Source organism: Hydra viridissima, unplaced genomic scaffold (assembly GCF_058129835.1).
Source record: "Hydra viridissima isolate aposymbiotic clone 2 unplaced genomic scaffold, HvirCarnegie_v1 scaffold_6, whole genome shotgun sequence".
In the NCBI taxonomy this organism is placed as follows: Eukaryota; Metazoa; Cnidaria; class Hydrozoa; order Anthoathecata; family Hydridae; genus Hydra; species Hydra viridissima.
Window position 1 is genome coordinate 7,163,910 of NW_028324305.1, and position 15,059 is coordinate 7,178,968.

General features: G+C 30.1%; 4 protein-coding genes and 1 long non-coding RNA gene across 6 annotated transcripts; 4 read left to right on the plus strand and 1 right to left on the minus strand.

Moving 5' to 3' along the window:
* The first annotated feature begins 967 nt into the window (after positions 1-967).
* On the plus strand, positions 968-2,329 carry LOC145190616 (vesicular inhibitory amino acid transporter-like). Its single transcript, XM_080067500.2, has one exon. It carries the CDS (start codon positions 968-970, stop codon positions 2,327-2,329), a length of 1,362 nt encoding a protein of 453 aa, XP_079923626.2.
* Positions 2,330-4,524: 2,195 nt separating this feature from the next.
* On the plus strand, positions 4,525-7,282 carry LOC145190347 (vesicular inhibitory amino acid transporter-like). The gene is made up of 2 exons (XM_090091120.1): positions 4,525-4,612; positions 5,490-7,282. Exon 2 carries the CDS (start codon positions 5,519-5,521, stop codon positions 6,881-6,883), a length of 1,365 nt encoding a protein of 454 aa, XP_089947246.1. The 5' UTR covers positions 4,525-4,612; positions 5,490-5,518; the 3' UTR covers positions 6,884-7,282.
* On the plus strand, positions 7,276-10,578 carry LOC145190285 (uncharacterized). 2 transcript variants are annotated; one of them, XR_016453534.1, is made up of 8 exons: positions 7,276-7,885; positions 7,996-8,088; positions 8,489-8,603; positions 8,733-9,028; positions 9,169-9,304; positions 9,439-9,487; positions 9,601-9,665; positions 10,494-10,578. XR_016453534.1 is itself a non-coding variant. In XM_090091121.1 (7 exons), the coding sequence occupies exons 1-7, from the start codon at positions 7,530-7,532 to the stop codon at positions 10,546-10,548; spliced, it is 1,029 nt and encodes a 342-aa protein (XP_089947247.1). In that variant the 5' UTR covers positions 7,402-7,529; the 3' UTR covers positions 10,549-10,578. The 2 variants fall into 2 exon arrangements, 1 of the variants encoding a protein (XP_089947247.1); XM_090091121.1 differs by lacking the exon at positions 9,169-9,304 and having other exon boundaries at positions 7,402-7,885.
* Positions 10,579-11,658: 1,080 nt separating this feature from the next.
* On the minus strand, positions 11,659-14,524 carry LOC145190615 (protein brambleberry-like). Its single transcript, XM_090091820.1, has 9 exons — positions 14,282-14,524; positions 14,067-14,195; positions 13,806-13,991; positions 13,323-13,545; positions 13,131-13,247; positions 12,885-12,994; positions 12,525-12,801; positions 12,345-12,434; positions 11,659-12,120 (listed from the first exon to the last, which is right to left on the minus strand). The coding sequence occupies exons 1-9, from the start codon at positions 14,522-14,524 to the stop codon at positions 11,669-11,671; spliced, it is 1,827 nt and encodes a 608-aa protein (XP_089947946.1). The 3' UTR covers positions 11,659-11,668.
* Positions 12,138-14,762, plus strand: LOC149886815 (uncharacterized). The gene is made up of 2 exons (XR_016453771.1): positions 12,138-13,273; positions 13,398-14,762. It is a non-coding gene; the product is annotated as an uncharacterized LOC149886815 (long non-coding RNA).
* The last annotated feature ends 297 nt before the right edge of the window (positions 14,763-15,059 follow it).

The window sequence follows — 15,059 nt, forward strand, 5'->3', positions numbered from 1 at the left end:
TTTATTGTCTTATCATTTTTTGTTTAAGTTGTTATTTGACGTATCAGTATTTTGGGTGAAGTCTAACTTGGTGTCAAAAAAACGTATTGTATATATGTTATATATATGTTCACTCCAAATAAAATTTATAAAAAAAAGACAGTAAAACTGTAAAAAAATGTTTAACAACACACAATTTCAATCAGCATTAAACTAAGTTGCATTGAAAAAATATGAAATTTGTAGTTACGTTCTTGTGACCTGAAGCCCTTAAAACTTAGACAAATACTAAAGTAAAAAACTTAGACAAATACTAAAGTAAAAAACTTAGACAAATACTAAAGTAAAAAACTTAGACAAATACTAAAGTAAAAAGGATGAATTCACAAAAATGTCAAAATGTTTTAACTTTTTGTATCTGAAGTTTTTATTCGAAGAGTTTTTCTGACTGAGCGTAAGAATTTAGAATAGTTGACAACATGTCAATAAAAGCCAACGTTAAGCTTATTTCCAACCACATCTTTAACCGTTACGTTCTTTAAATTCATGCTTTTGTTAAGAATTTTGTTTAAAATGAGTTACATTCAGTATGATTGAATTGCCTCAATGTCTTATGTCTGAAAATACTTATGTCAGAAGTTGATTACTTAAATATTTAAGTAAAAGGACTTTTAAAAAAATTTTTAGAAGTGCAGACAAAAAGTATTTTTGTTTATGATGCACTACTACGTCAGTAAAATTAGTACGCATATTGTTGTGGGAGCTGAAGCAGGATGTTGTTACAAAACAACGTTTTACTTTCAACGTGAAAACTCTCGATATTAACACCAGTGGCTTTTAGGTACCATGTAAGCTTGGAGAACACGAAAGTAAAATAAAACTTGCAAAAAGAAAAAACTATAAAACCCTTAAATATATTATTAATTTTCAGTGTTATTTTGGTTAAACTAAAATATAAAAACATTCGACTACAATGCAAAAACCTAAAATGGTTGATGATGAAACTGAAAACGAGTTTTCAATTGTATTCATCGAAGACAGAAAATATTCCTTTATTGATGGTTGGTTAAACAATGAATACGGCATTCAATCAGAGCTGTATACTACAACTCAATCATTTCCAGATATTCCGTCAGACGATCGACTTTCTAGCAATACACTAATTGGAACAAGTTTGCAGAGCATGATTCTAGGTACTAGTCTTCTGAGCATACCATACTGTGTAAAATTGGCAGGAATCTGGGGACTTATCTTAATTTTTTTCATCGGGCTTTTAACAACTATTACTGCCAGTATTCTTGTAGAATGTCAATATCAAGTAAGCTGCAGAAGATTTAAAAAAAAGCGCATTCATTCAACATTTGTTGACATGTGTGCGGCGTGTTTTAGTACAAAAGGAAAATATGTGATGGAAATTGTTGTTTATTTAAGTTTGGCCCGAAATGTTGTAGTTATAATTTTATTAGCAGATCTTACTGAAGAGTTACTTGGAACATTTCCCTTCTTAAGCTATGATAAAAGCATTCTTCCCGTTTTGTGGAGTGTTGCTGTTCTTCCCCTTTTATTCATTTCAAAGGTTTCTAAATTGGCCTGGTTTACGTTCATTGGAACGATTTTTTATCTTTTATCAATTATAGCTATGATTGGGATATTTATGACAACAGCTCATTCATGGCGTTATCGCTCTATACCTACGCACTGGGATTTAAAAGGTGTAGGTATTTCCAGCGGAATAATAATCAACTCTTATGCTGTTCACATTAATCTACCATCACTAGAGGGTAGTATGAAAAAACCCTCTTCGTATACGTCCGTTTCAAATGTCAGTTTTGTAATAAATATTTTCATCAAGTTGGCTTTTGGAATTTTCGGATTTTTCTCCTACAATGATATTACGTGCGACGAAATCACACGCAACATTGACACTAAAGGATTTGGATTGTCATACGCAATAAAAGGATCTCAGATTGTATTTGCTTATTTTACAATACCTCTACAAAGTCATGTTGTTTTTGAGTTAATAGATTTAAAGCTTCGACATCATTTTCCATTTTTTTCTGGAAAAGATCAATGGTGGACACTTTTGTCTCGTTTGTTAGTATTAACGGCATCTCTATTAGCCGCACTGCTAATACCACACTTTGGAATTACAGTCAGTTTAATAGGGAGTGTTCGTGGAAGTCTAATTGCACTTGTGCTGCCTCCTCTGTATTACATTCGTTTAAAAACTCACTCAACAACGAAGATCAAATTATATTTTTGCTACTTTACTGCCGGCTTTGGTTTGTTGGTTGGTTTAATCGGCATTTACTCGTCTCTTTACACATTAGCTGATAATCGAGACAAATAAGTTCAGTTGTACCAAACATTACTATATTAGAAATGTTCGGCTCAGTGAAACGAAGTTTTGCAAGCTACTTTCAATCATTTTCCTTAAGATAAACGAGACAATATGTTACACGCATGCAAAAATGGATTGAAAATTCTAAATATAAAAATTTTAACTTTCTTTACAAAATGGTTCTGAGAGAAGAACGAAGATCTTCAGTGAAAGTCAGTTCTTATGTATAATTTAATAAAGTGTTAAATAATTTAGTAAAGTGTTTTTAGATTAGATATGGAACTTTTAAAATCAAACTGTTTGAAATAAATTTATAGCTTTGAAATAAATCTCCTCGTATAAATTTTTCTTTTTTCAAATCTACTATTCAGAAAAAGTTTTTCGTTTTTGTGTTGTTAAAAAGTATTAAGAAGACATTTCTTTGGTAAGTTTGGTAAGTAAGTTCAACCTTTTTCAGCAGGACTTACGTTTCAAGTAAAAAAGTCTGCAAGATGTTTCCTGTGTCTATGCCCGGTGAGTAGACTTTTATAGCTATAACTAACTTATAAGCAAAGAGAAGCTGAAAAAACGGACTGTCCAAGTAGAACCAGCTAGACTTTTTGTAACCTCTCCCCCCACCCGTCTCTCAAAACAAATATGAGGCAAAAAAACAAATAACAGGAAATAGGTCCTAATGCTTCTATGCAATACGTATTATTTTAAATTTTCAGTTTTATGCTCTAAGCTATAATAAGCTATACTAATTTGATTATTAACTCAATTTCTAATTTAGTTAACAATTTAATTTCAAATGTAATTATTAATTAGAAATTAAAGAACAGTTTTGTTAATAGTGCGTTAGAAAATTTTTTCGTTTATTGGTAACAAACTGATGAGATTTTCTAGAGTCAACTCTTACCACCTCCGACTCGATGGATAGCATACTTCCGACTCGATTGATAGCATAGCTAAACTTAATAAACTATCATCAGTTATTGTTGATAAGGTATAATCTGTCATTATTGAACTACTGTTTAAAGTTTCAAAGTGTTGAAACTTTGTTTTCTTGGTGCAACACAAAGATGTAATTTAAGAAGAGATTGCTCATCATGTGACTCTCTAATGATCATCATGTGACTCTCTAATGATCATCATGTGACTCTCTAATGATATATGGTCTTTAAAAATATTAAGAAACCGCACACGCATGAACAATTGAGTTGCTTCTATCACATGAACATTTGAGTTTGCTTCAAATTTCTTGTAGTTTATTGACGATGCAATAAGCTGTAAGAGATTTGAAGCCAAAATTTTTTAGCCTAATATCAACTTCAATAAATTGTAAAAAAATCAAAATAAGTTTGTTAACTTTTATTTGTTTGAGATAGTCAAATTCATTAATAGCTATGGCATAAGGTGATCAGATTTATCAATAACTAAGTAATCATGCTATTTACTAGACCTTCTTGTTCTGGTATTTGAAACTATCTGATCAATTATATTTGACTCAGCAAATTCTTAAGTTGTAATTTCGACCATCAGAATCAAGCTATCTATTTTTTTGCATAAATCTTTTTTCACTTTGAACAAAATAGATTGACAGTTAGTATAACCCGTTTTCTTTGTAAAAACTTGCTTAGCTGATTGATTTAAAAAACCAAATCGTTTTGTCACGCGCATACAAGGTTGCGTAGTTACGTAAATTACGTTGTTTGATTGTCAAAAAATGTATATAATAAAATATTTTGGAGCCCGCTTGGCTAGTGAAGTCCCCTGGTTACGGAGTAGGAGGGTTGCTCTAGTTCCAAATCAGCTTAATGAAAATGAATAAGAGTCATAATTCACTAAGTCGGGGTTTAGTAACCAGAAAATTATGATTCCTAAGTTTAGAATTCCCCAGTCTTCACCGTGATGTTAGCTCGCCAATCCAAAGTTCGTGCTTCCTAGTCATTACCAAATATATAAATAAATGCGTGGGTTGTTGAAACTATCAAGAAAAGAATTTTTTAAAAAGATACAAAATTTGAACAACATAACAAAAAGTTTATTATGATTGACTTGCTTTTATCTTGGTAATATATCAAATCTTACGCCATTTATTCTCAGTATGCAAGTTGTGTTAAGCACTCAGTAAAACAATCAATTGATTTTTGTTGGTTTGTTACTTGTTTATTTGGTAATTTGATTCAAGTCTGTTGCTTACATGTTTTTCTATAGGAAAACAGTTTTTAAATTTTTTTTTTAATTCAGTAGGAACGTAAATGCAATTGTTGATGATGCGACAATGAAACGATGCTTTTGCTTTTTAAACAGGCAAGAATTGTGAATCTTAATTGATGTAACAATATTTGAATGGGATTGTAATCGTAATCAATTCCATAGATTTGTAAATATTTCATTTGTCTATATACTTTCATTTGCCTCAAACAGCTTTGAGAAGTTTGCTAATATTGCAGTTTAAAATAATCTTATATTGAAAAGTTTCATAATTTTATTTTAACTTGAGGTTTAGGCGTCGGGTTGATATAACTACACAACATGCTTAATAAACCGAGTGGAGATATCATTTTTCTATCAGTCAGCTATCAGTTGCTTGTTGTTCTTTCTTAGTGTTAGTTTCTTATTTCTTAGTCTTAGTTTTTATCAGTTGCTTTTGTTAGTTGTTATATAGCAACAGTTTCAAAACAAAAGTAATTTCGCAGAACCAAATAATGAATAAAAATTTCACGGAACCATTTTTATTTAAGTAGAATATAGAAAATCATTTCAAACCGGTCAATAATCATTGAGTTTTTATTAAATAAGTTTTTATGAGTTTTTATAAGAAAACAAACGATATTTATATAACTTAGTCTCTTCAGTGAAAAATTCTTATATAACTTTACAATATTTACCTCCTTAATGTTTTATACTAAAACACGCGTTCTACGCCATCATTTTATTTAAAGAATGTAAACACCAACGTATAAACATTCCCATAAATTTGAATTTAAAAGCTTTGTTTCAACCCTTAAAATGGCGGACAATTTTAATATTTAAATCTACCTGAAGCTTTATATATAGATGGTTTATAACAAAGGTTTAAGAATTTTAACTTTATTGCACAAAGATTTCTGAATACTGGTTGAAAAGTGTTTTTGTGTTGTTTATAAAATACAAATTTTACTAAAACTTTTACTCTGTTTTATAGCAAAGACTAAAAATACATGTTTAATCTACATGGAACCGGTAGAAAATGAAGAAATTTATTTGACAGCAACCTATGATAATAGAGGTCGCTCGTTTATAGAAGGTTGGGCACACACCGAATATGGTATTCGATCTGAACTTCAAACAACGACTGAATCGTTGCCAGATATTCCTTCTGATGATCGGCTTTCTAGCAACGTGCTTATAGGAACAAGTATACAAAGTATGATTCTTGGGACTAGTCTTCTAAGCATTCCTTACTCTATAAAACTTGCAGGAGTTTGGGGGCTAATTTTGATTTTTGTCATTGGTGTCTTTTCAACGATTACTGCAAATATTCTTTCAGATTGTCAATATCAAATTAGTAGGAGAAGATCTGCTAAAAAACGCATTCATTCCACTTTTGTTGACATGTGCGCGGCTTGTTTTCATACCAGAGGTAAATATGTAATGGAAGCACTTGTTTATCTCAGCTTGGCTCGAAACGTCATTATTATAATTTTGCTTGCCGATCTAACAGAAGAATTGATCGGAGAAAAAACGCAATACGATAAAAGAGTGCTTCCTGTTTTATGGACTGTGGCTGTCCTCCCCCTTTTGTTTATTTCAAAAGTTTCAAAATTAGCTTGGTTTACGTTTATCGGGATGATTCTATATCTTTTATCTGTTGCGGCAATGTTTGGAATATTCATGTCAACCTTTCGTAAATGGATTTTTCAACCCAATTTTTTACACTGGGATATTAAAAGAGTTGGTGTTGCAAGTGGAATAATAATTAACTCTTACGCTGTTCACATGAATCTACCTTCCATGGAAGGAAGTATGAAAAAACCCTCTTCGTACGTATGTGTAACAAGTTTAAGTTTTAGTATGAACGTTATTATTAAAATGGCGTTTGGTCTATTCGGTTTTCTTGCTTTTGGAGAAAATACCTCCGACGAGATTGCAAATAACTTAACTCAAACGCAAAAAGAAACAAATCTTATTCAGTATTGCATAAAAGGATCTCTGATCTTGTTCACCTATTTCACTATTCCTTTACAAAGCCACGTTGTGTTTGAACTTATAGATTCTAATTTTAGATATCATTTCCCCATTTTTTCGGGAAAAGATCAATTGTGGACGCTGTTATCACGATTAATAGTTATGACGGCTTCTCTACTAGTTGCACTGCTTATACCTCACTTTGGGATTGCAGTCAGCATAATCGGGAGTATTCGTGGAAGTCTGATTTCACTTGTGTTGCCGCCATTGTTTTATATTAATTTAAAAACTCATTCTTTTTCGAAAATCAAATTATTTATCTGCTACGTTACAGTTATATTAGGCATTTTGATTGGTGGGATAGGTTTTTATTCGTCGGTGGATGCTTTGATTGATAAAGTCTATAAGTAGAAAACAAAAAGTTATTATTTACTGAATGTCTAAAAATTAGATCAGCTAACATTTATCGAAGTGTCGATGTTTTTCATTCCTTTTAGCTGAGTTTTTTTTAATTATTTTATAACTTGTTTGGTGTTTACAAAAGCTCGTGTATATTTATTACTGAAAAGCAACTTAATGTGTTGTTTTTTTTAACATAAACGCGAAAATGTGGATAACTTAAAAATCAAAACTTAGTAATAAATTTTGCTAAGATTTTCGTCTAATTTCAGAAAATGTTTAGTTAATATTATTACCATTATTGATTATTTATTTATATTCTACATTTTGTCCACTATCATCTCAGCTGGATTTTCTAAATTCAATAGAAAAACTTTAAAAAACCCTCTGATAATGGTACCTTAAGAAAAAGTTAGAGGAAAAAGATGAAGGAAGAGAAAGGATGTTAAGCTTGTTAATACTTTAAATGTTCAAAATCCTAATCAAGTTCAAAATTACTGACATGAACTTCAAAAGACGAAGTTCTATGAAAAGTTTTTTTTACTTTATTTGACGTCAAATTAATATTATACGTCAAAAAACATCAAAAAAGTATTTTGCTAAATTTTACTTAAAACCGGTAACGAAAATCTATTCATAGTCCAGGGATGATTTTGTCATGTCAAATTTAAAAGCAACTGAAGCACATTTAAAAATGACTTCAGAGAAAAAGAGCTGTCAAACCAATACCAATTTACATGATTTTAAATATGGTTTTTCAGAAAGCGAACAAACAGATATTTTGAAAAACCATAAATGTACGCAAACCGAAGTAATACTCAAAAATCAATGCAATCATTTAAAAAAGGAAACAATAGAAGAGTTTGTGAAAAAGATTTTGAGAATCAATCAAGAAGATGTAGACCAAGAAATGCCAGTTGACAACGGTTATGAAAAAAGAACGCGCAGAAAAATTGAATCAGGAAGCTATCCTAACGGTTCAGTGAACGAAAAAAAGTTACCTAAGTTATTGAGGTAATTAACTTAATAGTTCTTAAATACTTAACTTTTAAAACCGTGTAAGTAAATATCCATTTGATATCCAGCATTAAGTTGTTAAACCTTTTTTTTTTTTTTTCCCTTAGATATGTGTGGAAAGGAAAACTGAAGAAAGTAAAAATGTATTTAGCAAACCCCACCAACCGTGCAAAAATCAACGCTGTTGATAGTTTAGGAAGGTAAACTATTTTCATCAGTTGACATCTGGAAATCCGTTATATAAAACAGGATTTACAAGTGTCGGAAATAACTCAAAAATGAATGCTTTTTTTTTGTACTTTGGTTTGTTAAATCAATTGTCGTGTAAAACAATTTTTTTTTAAATTCTTCAGAGTTTTAATTGCTTGATTCTGGAACAGAATATTGTGTGCCACAAATCGTTTTTATCGTACTCTTTTTTTCATATTCGTTTTTCGTTTTACGTTTTATAGATTTAATTCAACTTTAACTTAGGGTTAAAAAAAAACCTGAATTATTCTTAAAATGTTAGAAATTTTAAGTCAAAAACTAAGGTTTAAGCTTTTGCTGTTCGCTTGTATAGGTAGTGTATACTATGTAACCATTTTAAAATTTTGACAGATCGCCATTGCATTTTGCTGCATCATGGGATTGTTTGAAAGTTATGCAGTGTCTGTTAGAAAATGGAGCAAAAGTCAACATGCGTGACAGTCAAGGCAAGACTCCTTTACATAAGGTGGAAAATTTAAATCGTCTATTTTTTATAGCAGTTTTTAACTCTCTGTTAATTAGTAGTTAACTACATTTTAACTGCACAATAAGTGTATACTAATTCCTTAACTAAAATTTTACAAATCTGCTTCAGGCTGTTGAGATTCGATCAAAACAATGTGTAAAAGTTTTGATGGAGAATGGTTCTGACATTAATATCAAAGCGCACGATGATCGAACACCGTTTGATTTCTCTCTTCAAGAGTATGGAGACGACGAGATAGATATGATAAAAAGCATGTTCGAAGGTGTTAAGCAAAGTATTTGCCAGGAAAGGACTATATCTTACTTGCATAAGTTATGTTTGGCTAAAAGAAATATCTCCCTGAATAAAGTAGTAGAAATGCTCCTGGATATAGAAGATGTAAATGCAATCGAAGGACTCGGCAGGTAGCTTAATTTTTCAGATCTAAAAAATGTCAGATCTAAAAATAGCCTAGCTTAAGTTACAAAAGTATTTTGTAGAAAACTGAGATTCTTTATCATCCTCGTTAACAGCACATTACATAAGTATGAATATTTTTTTGCAGAACTCCTCTAATGCTTGCAGCAAAAACAAAAAGAAAAGACTTGATAAAGATCTTATTGTTAAACAATGCTGATGTAATGCGTTTTGACACCAATTATAAAACGGCTTTGCATTTCGTTGAAGAAAATACCGAGAAAGTTTACTATTCTTTTAGAAAAACTTTATTTTTTATGACAAACTTATCGACCCAGTTTTTGAGAAAATTATTTAGATCCAGCAGTTTGCGTTATTCTTTTTTTTTTTATTTATTTATTTATTTTTTTAATTATAGAGAGTATGATATGCTCAAGAATGCAATGGTAAAAGCCAGACAGTCAATTGTAAGTAGAAACTTATTATCTTTTCTTCTTGAGTAAGAAGTATACCAAATAAAATTTGTGGGATTATTTCTATAGCAGTATATTTGTTTTTTTGGTTTTGCATTTCTCTTTAGGAAGCAATATCATCGCCATCTGTAAAAATAAAGGAAAATCAAACATTTGATGCCACCAAAATGAGGTAAGATTTCTTGTCATGAACTTTTCTTTATATATTTGAAAATGCCATAAATTAGTCATTAAAAATTTAGCTTTTTAATGACTAGTTTATGGCTATTTTGCTTGATTCTGATTTAAGTAAATCATAGTTGCAACACTTTCACCCATACGTTAGTTAATGTTGAATGCACTTAAGATGCCAGCTAAAAATTCATTAATAAAAATTCTTATTTGTGCTTAAAAAAAACCTTATTAAAGCTTCAAACCTTTTTTGACAACAGTTTAAGTTTTTTACTGTTCCTTAAATTTATATTTTCAAGAAACTTTTTTTTATTAACTTTTCCTTCTTTAAAGACAGCAACTTTCTCTTTATTTTCTTTCAGTGGCAATATTTTCTGAAATTTGGAGAGTGGTTATTTGTAATTGAAAGAACAACTATTAGGCTGTTTTAATAACAAAATACAGAGCAATAGAACAAAAAAATATTATTTTTCCACATTATTCTAAAGAACTATTTTTGAATTTTTAATTAAGGTTATATTGTAGCATAAAGCAAGTGCTAAATGACGTAAGTATGGTAATAGAATTTACGGATGGTAATGCAGACCAGTGTTTCCTAACGTGGGACCTACGTCCTACAGTGTGTGTGAGGGTGGGGGAGGAGGGGAGTTTGAGTTAATCTCATGGTGACTTAGTTTCTCTAGTGAACAATTCGATTTCTGAATACTAAAAAATTATATGCTAAAACGAGAGCATAAAATTATTAAAAAATTTGACAATAACGTTGGGAAACACTGATATGTACACAATTTATAACTGCTTAATTTTCTTTCTTAATTGTTGCATTTAGATTGTGCGTTCAAGTGCCAACATTTACACCTGTTGAACTATTTAGTTCTAACTAATATAAAGAAATAAAATTGTCTGTTAACAAATGTTGTATTAAAGTTTTAAACATCATTTAATTCAAGCAAATTTTCCTACCTCTGTTTCCCAAAATTTACACATAAAACTGATCATATGTTTTGATCCATGAATAAAACTGATCACATGTTTTAATTCGTGAATAAAACTGATCACATGTTTTGATTCAAGAATAAAGTAAAACGAGTCGTAGAAGATTGATGGGTGAATAAGTACCCTGAAGTAAAAAAGTAAAATTAGTCTTTAAATATTGTTTCCCTCTTCGCCCTAATATGCAGCCACCCATGCCTACCCATTTCACGCTCCGAATTCTATGTACAAATTTAATTCTTAACAAAATAATTGTTTCGATGGAACGTCCATCTACAAATTTAAGAAAGCATTTAACTTTGTTGAACGCCCATTTGAAATTATATAGTAGCACAGCAGAAAAGGCTGGAGGGAGGGAGGGAGGTTGGAGGTTCGTTACAAAACTACTAAGCAAGTAATGGGTTCATGTAAGACCATTCATGGAAGTCCATTCTTATGTGAATACGCATTATTTGACTACATATCACTTCATAAAAAATGAATGAACGTTAAAATAAAGAAAAAGTAAAATAATAATAGTAATAATAAAAATAATGATTAATAATAACAATAATAATAATAATAATAATAATAATAATAATAATAATAATAATAATGATAATAATAATAATAATAATAATAATAATAATATTAATGATAATAATAGTAATAATAATAATAAATAACTTTAAAAAAAAGGAAGCACAAGTTTTAAAGAGCAACTTAAGAAACCTCTGTAAGGACGATATAAGAACGATAAATAGACCGTATCATGTTAACAACAATAAAAATAAAAAAATCTATAAAAATAATTTAAAAAAAAAAAAATTAACTGAATTTAAAAATTTTATCCTAATTTTACGCAAAATCGATAATAAAAATCATGGTGTAAATTTTTTGTACAATAAATATTTTATGTTTTTAACAAAATATATTGACAAACACTACACATTATTAATTTACAAAAATATTTAAAAAATGTTTTTCTGACTTTAAATAAAACCAAACTTAAGGGGAAAAAACGTTTTTCCTTTATTTGGAATGGAACCTGCAATTCGCTCCATTCAAAACAGCAGGATTTTTACATCTTAATCCAGATTTAGTGAGACCACAGCACCGAGGTGAGCCTCCCGCAGTGGTATTTAAAAACAATGAAGAATTATTTTTTTCAACTGCATTTCTCATTCGCAGTGGCGAGGACGTACTCGAGGGGGAAAGATCGAACGAATCATCCAATGGTTTTCTTAAAGCTTCACGGAATAAATCATTCTTTGAGAGTTCCAACGTACTGTCAAGTGGTTTTATCAAAGCTTCACAGTATGTATTTTTTGAACAATCGAATGGGTCTTCAAGTGATTTTTTCGAACCTTTACGACATAAAGTGTTTTTTACCGAATCGTTAACAATCTCTTTGGCAGGAGTGAAAGTGGGAACACAAAAATTATCATTCGTTTGATCTATGTATTTCGATTTATCGAATACGCCTAAAAAATGTATAGTTGAAATTTCAAAATCGCTTAAACCTTAAGAGCTGTTTGAGACGAACTTTTAAAACCGCTTCAAACGTTTGAAAAATTATTGGAGCTTTTAAGTTACAAATATACGTGCAACAGCTTTTGAAAAATTCATGAAATGGTTTATTAAAAAATTAAGTGCTTTTATAAAATAAAGTTTATAACAAAAAACAGACTGAAGATTTAAAACTTACGTGCGTTCAATAAACGTTCGTTTTCTTCTCGTTTATTTACTAGGCATTTTGAATGAAAACCGGAGTTTATTTTCTTGATGACATAACTAACTAAATTAAGCAAAACTCTGTAGAAAAAAAAAAATAATAATAATAATCTGTTTTTGGCGATTTTTATGAGTTTATGGAAAACATACTCACATGGCAAAGTAAACAACAAAACCGACGACATTTGGAGGAAAGAAAGATGACGCTTTTCCTGGGCGGCAACAACACAGTTGAGTGGAATGATAAATAGCAATGCTGTTTTTGTGATCATAGGAACTCCTATAAACAACGCAGCAAGCAAGGCAACAACAAAAAACGTAAAATGAGAAAGCAAAACTGTGACCACGTTTAGTTTGTCAATAGTATCACCAAATAATGCGTGCAGCCAGGGAATCTGATTGTTGAAAGATGTTGATAGTTTGTTTAACACCTGTAAAAAATTCTATGCTCCATATTTAAATTTTAACAACGGCAGAATATAAAAGCATCAACAGAGAACAAAAGAGTAGTCACATCATTAATAAAGCCGATAGCAGCTTGAATCTCTTCTAAATTCTCCAATGTTTTATTTTGTTTAGCTTCGATGTTTTCTTGATAATGATCAACGTCTATAAACAAACTCTCTGGAAACAAAAAAAAAAAATTCAATCAACGTTCGTGTCGAAGAACATCATTGGAAGAGCAACAAGTTGTCATAAAAAAAAAAAAAATTTATCGTGTTTATGACTGAAACGCTAAAAATGATCTTCATAGCTCCACCTAGTTTTTTAAGCACCTCATCAGCTTTTGACTTTACAGAGTCTAAATCCTTAAGAATTTCTTTCTCGTTTTCTTTTTTAGCGAGGTCCTGAGACTTAATTTCTTCAACAAGTGCATCTAAAAAATCAAAATAAGCCACTTAGGTAAATGTTGTTATCTAATTTTACTAAATAAGATTCATCTAAAGATTACTAAGTTGCTTATTGATTCTTTCTGTATATTCTTCTATTTGTTTATGTCTATGCACAATAATTTGTTTTTCCTTAGTTAGTGCAAGAATGTTCGAGTTGATTTCATGCCCAAGTTGATCTTGCTTATCCTTGAATTCATTTTGCTGAAGCACAAGAAAATCATGCTTTTTTGAAATATGATTGACTGCTTCCTCTGTTGTAATTTGTAGCTTCTTCTGACCATTCTAGAAAACATAATACATACATACATACATACATACATACATACATACATACATACATACATACATACATACATACATACATACATACATACATACATACATACATACATACATACATACATACATACATACATACATACATACATACATACATACATACATACATACATACATACATACATACATACATACATACATACATACATACATACATACATACATACATACATACATACAGTATGTAAAACCTAAAAACTCACGGCAAGGTTTTGAAGCATATTGACATTTTCTAATGCAGCAGCTGCCATATTGTTTACTGTCTGCTCAGCCTTCATACGAAACTCTGCTTGACGCATACTGTGACAAATAGCACGAGCACGATTACTTATGATATGATACGAGTTCCACATATCAGCATCCATATCCTTTGTGCACTCAATAAGTTTCTAAAAATTTTTTTACCTTCAACAACATCAAGACAACTCAACACTTAATGGAAAGAGAATTTATGTGAGAGCTACCATATGGTCGTTGCAAATGAATACTTTTCTTCCTTCAACTGCACTTTGACAATTGAGTAGGTTTACCCCAAGTTTGGATAGATCTTCTTCGCTTAATTTGTTACAAGAGCTTTTCAATCGATTGACTATCTGTTAAAAACGAAAAACTGTATGATAAAGAAAAAAATATCTTTTATCAGAACTCATTGACTAAAAAGCAACGAACATATACTCGCCAGCAGATTGCACTGATCTAACGCTGAAAGATTTTCTAAATAATGTTGAGCTTCGCTCAAAAATTTCTGTTCATTAGAAGATATTTCAAATGGAGCAAAAATTGCTGCCGCAGTTGTTATAGATTTTTCACTTTTATTTTGATCCAGGGTAGATTCAGACGAATCAGTAAATGAAGAGAAAGGCCACCAAAATCCATGAACGGATAGTAAAAAAGAAAAGAAACTCAATAGCTTCCAAATCATTCCTTTAATGTTAGATAAATAATACACTTATTACATAGTTGGTTACAATGAAAAACAGACTTAGTTGAATTCAAGTATTTAAGTTATCTTCATAGCCTTTTTTAAAATGTTTTTTCCCAATGGAGTTGCTCATGTCTTTGTTTTATATTTAAGCAACAATAATTACATTTATTTCTGGAAAAACATAATTGTAAAATCTAAAAGCATGCTTTAGTTAAAAAATTCAGTGACGTAAAAAGTATTTATAGCTTCTTTTAAAAACTATTTATATTCTTTTATAAAAACTAGTTATATTCTTTTTTAAAAACTATTTATAGCTATTAAAAAATAATAAACAAATGATTTTAAAAGAAAATAGTTTTTACAAAATCACTTTTACAATAATGTTAATTCATTTTACTTATTTCTTTTAGTAATTTTTTTTTTTTTTTTGCCAAAATAAAAAACATAATATACCTAATTGATAATGCTGTTAAATTTTTTAACGTATATAAACGTAAAAATCTGGATCAAGTTAAAACGTTGATGTTCAACA